The 7,091-nt window shown below is 36.0% G+C and overlaps 3 protein-coding genes across 6 annotated transcripts in view; 1 reads left to right on the top strand and 2 right to left on the bottom strand.

Moving 5' to 3' along the window:
• Nucleotides 1–742, bottom strand: part of LOC107656188 (troponin T, fast skeletal muscle isoforms-like) — a 13,963-nt gene extending 13,221 nt beyond the window's left edge. Inside the window, exon 1 of the mRNA XM_016443943.1 lies at nucleotides 648–742. The gene's annotated coding sequence lies outside the window, so the exon portion shown is untranslated. The remainder of the gene's footprint in view (nucleotides 1–647) is intronic.
• Nucleotides 743–4,171: 3,429 nt separating this feature from the next.
• The window catches only part of LOC107656186 (uncharacterized), a 7,998-nt gene continuing 5,078 nt past the window's right edge, over nucleotides 4,172–7,091 (top strand). Inside the window, exons 1-3 of the mRNA XM_016443935.1 lie at nucleotides 4,172–4,229; nucleotides 4,520–4,550; nucleotides 6,826–7,091. Of these exons, the coding sequence (XP_016299421.1) occupies nucleotides 6,834–7,091 (258 nt within the window). The 5' untranslated portion in view covers nucleotides 4,172–4,229; nucleotides 4,520–4,550; nucleotides 6,826–6,833. The remainder of the gene's footprint in view (nucleotides 4,230–4,519; nucleotides 4,551–6,825) is intronic.
• The window catches only part of LOC107656187 (lymphocyte-specific protein 1-like), a 19,811-nt gene continuing 18,025 nt past the window's right edge, over nucleotides 5,306–7,091 (bottom strand). For all 4 annotated transcript variants that reach the window (XM_016443937.1, XM_016443939.1, XM_016443940.1 and 1 more), the window contains one exon: nucleotides 5,306–6,223. The gene's annotated coding sequence lies outside the window, so the exon portion shown is untranslated. The remainder of the gene's footprint in view (nucleotides 6,224–7,091) is intronic.

Below are 7,091 nucleotides of genomic sequence, written 5' to 3'. Positions count from 1 at the left end.
TCCCTACAGTAGAGTAAGGTAAAATAATATACCTGGGGGAAAAAAATCATTTATATTTATTTCACAGTGCAATTGTTTTACAATATATGGCCATTACTGTCACAGGAATAATACTATAAAATTATTATTATTATTATTTTATTCCAATTTGTTTGGCTTCCAAATTCACCAGTGAGACTGAGACACTATATCACAACTAAAAAGAGGGTTGAGTCCCCTTTAAATGTCAAAAACAAGTACATTCACCAGCTTTTTTCTTTTACTTTGCACAAAGAACCTGTGTTGGAGCTCTTAATTTTGAACTCTCAAAGTGCACCAGATTTATGAATTTAACTTTAAAATGTACAAAATTTTCTTCCGGGTGGCATGCCCCCGGACCCCCCTAGAAGGATCGAGGACCACCCACCACAGTCTCACAAAATCCTGTGGGAAACATTCACATTTCTCAAGTTCATCTTTTATAATAATGATTTACAACATGTGAGAGAGGAAATAATACCACATAGTAAAAAATGACTCTTAACAACTTTAATCCTTCCTTAACGTTTAAAAGAAAAAAAGCACCGTCAGCTGCGAGCAAAGGGAAAGAAATGTCTGCTCTGCCTTGTCTTTACTCTTTTGAAGATACCAAACCTTTAAACTCTTACCTCAGAAAAGCCGAAAGAAGAGAATGAATGTCTTGATGGCGAAGACGGGCTGCAAGGTTCTGCAAACCTTGAAACTTCTTAAGTCCTTGACTTATACTGATACTTGATCTTCTAAGGAGTCTCATTGGCTGAGGAGCTAATGTGGGGAGGGTTTGGGTTGGGGGAATCTGGACCATAAGGAGACCCACAGAATGTGCTGGATGAAAGGACATTGGAAAGCTGAGGCACCCAATCGCTATATCTGTCATAGCACAAGGCAAGTTAAGAGGGAGAGCATGCTAAGGGTCTGAGGCTCTTTTAGAAATCTGACTGTTGTAAACAGAGGGACACAAAATGTCTTTGTGGATGCTGTTGGGAGCAGGGCACAGGGTAGACGTCACAGTCCTTTTGGACTGATGATACAATAGCCTAGATGTACAAAGCTAAATTAGTTGAGCTCTTTCGCTATGTAAAGTTGGATGATTATTTGTACACATCTTTGTTGTTGTCCACAGTAACGATTCTGTGTGGAGCACGGTTGACCACAGAAAGAATACGCTGTAAACAAAAAAATAAATAAAATCAACAGTAATCAACAGTGCCTGAAGTGTGTACACCAATCAGTGAAATGAAAACTATCTTAAGTGTAACTTTTTTTTCAGATTTAAAATCATAAGAAATAGTTTACTGATACTGTTTTTGAAACCAAATCTTCGCATAACTACAGGAAACACTGCATCTAACAATGCTTTGGAAAAAAAACATAGCATAGCATATACATCAACCCAAATATGGTTATCCAACAAGCATGTGTCCTATTCTTTGTACTAAACTCCTGAAACATTGGTGTCTGTTTATATGATATGACAATAGTTTCCAAAAGAATTTTTAAAATGCTCATGAAGTGACTCAGAGCAGTTCTAGAGATTCTGTTTATGTTCATGTACTCATATATATTGAGATGGCTGAAAAGACAATCATTTGGTATCTCTGGAAAGCCCTGAATGTGCTCTGTACAGGACATCCAGACTTAAACCTGTGACATGTGAGGTCTCAGAGAAATTCACTAAAATATAATGTCCACTACAGAGGCAAAAACTCCATAGCTGGGTCTCAGGAGGATATTTCAGGCTGGGAAATCTCACACTCATCCAGGCCATCCCATACACCCAAACAAATTCTAAAACACAGACAACCTTATTTTTGTATGGCCATCACAAAAACTCTTTAGGCTGGGGACATGCAAAATAATTAAAAGTTCTCTCCTGAACTGCACCTTCACGTTCATTTTAATTTTCAGTCTCTTTATTTTGCCCTGATATCTCGTCTCTCATATGACTTTAATACTCAAGATTTAACAAAATTGTTCTTTCTAAATTGCCTACATGTCAAAATTAGTACAATAATAACTATTACAACATCTTTATAGAAAAATCATAATGCTGAACATGAGTCATATTTTTCCCTTACAAAAATTAACCATGATTTTATTATAGTAAAAGTACAGTAACCATGTATTTTTATTTATTTATTTTTTTGCAAATGGATTACCATTTGTATTTATTTTTTACTACACATTCCATGGTTAAACTATGGTTAGTGTAACAAAAAACATGGTTAATCTGTGGTTACCATGGTCCATTGTCTTTGGATTTATAGTAAAATCATTGTTAATTTTCGTAAGGGTTGTGTTGTTGTCTGCCCTAGCTCCCCCTAAATCTATTATAAAATATACTGTATATTTATATATTATAAAACGATTATTTGTCTGCTAAATTACTATTGTAACTTTACAATAGATAATGATGTCCTTTAGGCTTGTATACAGTATTTTGAGTGATGACTATTTAGCAATGGGCTGCTACTTCTTAAGTACAAAGACAAAACAACAATATGATATTTACAGATGAATCTGACCTGCACTTGAAACCCTGAACAGTAGTGTTGCTTCTCTGCTCCACCTGTGCGCTTCCACAGTCCACTCCGTTCTCTCTCTCTCGCATTGTTTACTCTGATCGAAACCGTTTAGCGGAGGCGCGCGAGCCGAAGCCTTGCCAGTCACGTCTAACCGATTCATGATTTATTAGAGATTTAATATCGAATGGCGAATTCGGAAATAATCGCTTTAATACATAAGGCAGGCAATTATGTAATAATAATAATATATATGCCAAAATGTGGCATATTCCTTGACATTCCGCGTAATAGGAGTTCCGTTTTTATGACTGGATTCTACAAACCACTCCGTGTTTTCCGCATCGCGGCCGTATGTCTCATATTTTAGAGTAGTCAGTGCAATTTGGGAAAGAAATCAATTAAATCTGAATGTGGACGCGTGTAAATATTCAAATGTAACCCCCTTTGTAATCGTTAACATTTTCATAAGTAACTGTAATTTAATTACACATTTTTTCTTAGTAACTGTAACTGATTACAGTTACATTTATTTTGTAATTAAATTACGTAACGCCGTTACATGTAACTAGTTACTCCCCAACATTGGATTTACTACATGGACCTTATACAACTGGTAGATTTTAATATCAAACTATACAGATTTTTTTGTCGTATGCTGTAAACTTCTACAGCATATCAATTGTTCTTGTTTAGATTTGAGAATTTATATTTGTCCACCATAGTTTATACATTGAATACAATATCCAAACAATTTTGTACAGCTCTTTTTATAGTCTAAGGGTGTATTCACACCAGGAAAGTCTGCTAGTTCACTTGCTTTGGTCCGGACCAAATACAATGTTGTTGTTTTTTTTGTTTGGTGTGGTTCGCTTTCACACTTCCCTTTTTGCAAGTTATCCACAAATTGTAAACAAAACCACACGTGTGCTAAGGTTATCCATTCATTGGTTCATCCATTCAACCGTACCAGAGTTAGTTTGGAACTGGACCGAGACCACCTCTTCAGCTGGGTCTTGATGTGGTTGTTCGGTCCGCACCTGAGTGCGATTGCTGTATTCACACCTGCCAAAAAGATCCGCATGAGTTCGATTCAATCGAACCAAACAAGACAGGTGTGAATACAGCCTAAAATTAAATGTGCTTTTACGTACACTGTGACTTTGCTTCTTTTTGCTGGTTCAGCTGATAATATTTCAAAGTTTGTGACTTTATAAAGGCAAATAATATGGTTGCTTTTTGTTTTGAAAGACAAACAAATTATTTTTAGTGTTGTTTTACCTTTAGTAGGGATGTATCTCTAACATCCATACCTAAATCTACACTCATGCAAAGCATATCAACAGACTTTGACAGACATGTTAACAGTATTACCATAGGACACCAATTCCGTGTGGTCTTCAAAAGAGCTGTAGCATTTGTAAATGCATGCAAAGATAGCTAAGGAGAAACAGACTTTTGATAACCTAACGCATGCACCGGGTTTCAGGTGAAGTGGAAACCCCCTGCTTGGTTACAGCTCACTGGCTGTCAGAGCGCAGCTTGAATTCAGGGCGAGGAGTTTTATTTTTGGCATGGAAAAGGGGTAGGTCACCATGTCCTGTTGCTCTGTTCTACTAATCTTCCCCCAGCACACTCTGAGTTGGACCCTGCAGCTGCACACTTAATTGCACAGCAATTCTTGCACAGGTAAAAAAACAAATGCACAATTTAGCTTTCATGTGGGATCTGTTAGTGGGTGTCTGGTGCATGGCTCTGTGAGAGATATTAGGCCTCGGCTTGCTGTGCTGACTAAAGTATCAAAGTGCCTGCCTTAAAACCATTGAAAGTTGCTTTTGTCATTGAACATCTTTGTTCGACATATATAATATTTAACAATTTGTGGCCTTTATGCTCTTTGTATTTGTATATCACAGTGCCTGTACAGTACTGCAGTAATTGATATCCATCTCATATCTGTCTGTTCATCTTTTTTGCAGATCAGCATCATCTCTCTTCTCTAGATTTACCGTAAGTCTCACAAATGCTCTTAACACTATCATCATACCTGGAAGTAAATAATTAAAAAAATATATATTGCAGTTGAATGTATTATAATACCCAATTGCTAACAGTGCATATTATCATGAAGTCTTTTCTCTGTTAAGTTGAGGAACAGGGAATTAGAGCCTAAATCAGGCATGTCTCAGGTCTCTGCTTATCTCACACAGGTCTAAGGAAAGCATGGACTCACAAAGACCTTAGAGCAGTTTTATTAATCAGCCTGGGAATTAGGTCACTGAGGTTATATAATGCAATATAGTGAATTATTAAATGGATTCTAATGGATATATAAAGTAGTGTCATCTTCACATCTATGCTGTTGTGTGAGAACTGAGGCTGGGGTGTTTATCTTTCCAGTCTTATTGTGGCTGCAGGATGTGCAGTCTTTCAGTGAGCAAAAATAAAATGTAGAGCAGCTCATGATCACATTTCAGCGACACAGATACCAAAGTAACCCAGATACAGAGTGAGTCACAGACTGTATTTACTTGCAAGAATATTAATTTGGTGATATTCTGTATAATTGTCCATTTTAATTTGGTCATTTCTGTCATATTATGCAAGTGTTATGCATGCTTATCAATCTAATTTAACAGAGGTGGAAAACCTTACCTCTCTGCAAAATTACTTGTCGTTGTAGTATTTATAAATGCCTGTGTATGTTCTTAAAAAATATGGAACTGAAGAGAAAAGAGTATGGACAAAGTGACAGAACATTCAGAGAAAATTGATATGTTTTATTAACTTTTTTTGTGACAGATACACCTTCCACTGCACAGTCACTTGGTGATTGGTTTACATGTGTGGACTGTGTAATGCTACTTAACAGAATGTTATTCACTTATATGGAGAAAATATTCTAGAAAAATCATGAGAGGGAAGAAAAATGACAAAAATGAGAGCAGGATGGTGAGAGTTAAAATGTTCAGGATTAAACTAAATTTAATTAAACAAAAAGAGAACTTGAACAGATAAAAATAATTAATTAAACATTTTGACCCCAAAAAAATTAAAACAAGAAACAAACATGTACATGTATCTTTCAGTAAATGACTATATAGCACTTTGTGCCACTGGGTTCAGAGATGACAGTTCAGATTATTGTCTGATACCCTCTTCCAGACTACATTCTGTATTTAATACTGACTGGTGTTGTTCCTCCATCTGTACTAAACACTTACTGAATTGAAAAACTCTGACATAATACACATGTAAGTGGAAAAATACATTTGTTTTGAGAAAAATCAACACAGTGGCTCTCCAGTAGCAGGATTGGACACCAATGATTTAAGGTTTGACACATAAATGAGATGTTATAAAAGTAACTGAAAACCCCACTATCATTTTTTCCATTATTAAAACAGCACCTTTGTTTCCAAATATTTAACTTGTCACAATAATTTCTGTCAATTGTACTTGATTATATGAGTTTTTAAAGTTTCAAATTGATTTGTTTTCATCAGTTAAGTCATTTAAAGTGTCTGTGGCTTTGGCACCACTTTGATTTTACTTAAAATGTACGGCAGCAATTAAAACAAGTTTTCAATATTAGTGGGTTTAAATTTTGTACAGTGCAATAACTGAAGGACAATGATCACATCAGCATCCCGTCTTCAGACATCTTTGTGATTAGCAGCCAGCTAAATAGAGAGAGAAAACATAATTTTAAAACATTTAGAACAGACATCATAAATCCCATAAAGTGAGACATAAATATACATATAATTACTTATTTAATTAATTTGTATTAATTTTTTTGCAACTTCGAAAAATCATGTTACAGTGTATATGCATAATCCCAATTAATGGAATCCAGTTGTTTGAATTTTTTTAATAATGGAGTGAAATTCACAGTTTGTATGGAAAAAAGAGAGATCAAGTTTAAATACAAAGTTAGCATTCAGTCTGAACTGAAGTTTTATTTTTAATACTAAGAGAGTGTAATGTGCGCACATCCAAAAACTTTGGGCAGGTGCTCGATCATATGAAGCCCTTCACAGTCAATAAACTCAAATCAGCACATTGCCACTACTGCTCTCAAAAATGTATAAAATCACAACGTTTCGATCCTAAGGTCTTCGTCAGGCAAAACGACCTTAGGGTAGAAACGTTGTGATTTTATACATTTTTGAGAGCAGTAGTGGCAGTGTGCTGATTTTTGTTTATTGACTATTTTTATTTATATTTTTATTTTTATTTATATTTATACTAGACATCTATTTGTGGCTTGTTTTTAATGCAGGTGTTGAAATGCTGATGGCTTTAAGTTATGGTAGTCAGCCTAATCTGCTTCCACAGCAGTACCCCCCTCCTCTACTGCCAAAACCAGGGCGAGACAATGCCCGTCTGCAGAAACTCCTGAAGAAAAGCGCCAAGAAGAAAGTCGGCTCTTCCTCTCAGACACCCATCCCATTCAGGTTGAACTTGTCACCAGTCAATGAGGACAGCCCTGACCTGGAGCACAGTGACCACTCCACCTCTCCAAGGACTCCAGAAACCCCTCTCTTC

This window comes from Sinocyclocheilus anshuiensis, unplaced genomic scaffold, assembly GCF_001515605.1.
Source record: "Sinocyclocheilus anshuiensis isolate Anshui unplaced genomic scaffold, SAMN03320099.WGS_v1.1 scaffold1429, whole genome shotgun sequence".
NCBI classification, from domain to species: domain Eukaryota; kingdom Metazoa; phylum Chordata; class Actinopteri; order Cypriniformes; family Cyprinidae; genus Sinocyclocheilus; species Sinocyclocheilus anshuiensis.
This window is presented reverse-complemented; position numbering and strand designations above follow the sequence as displayed.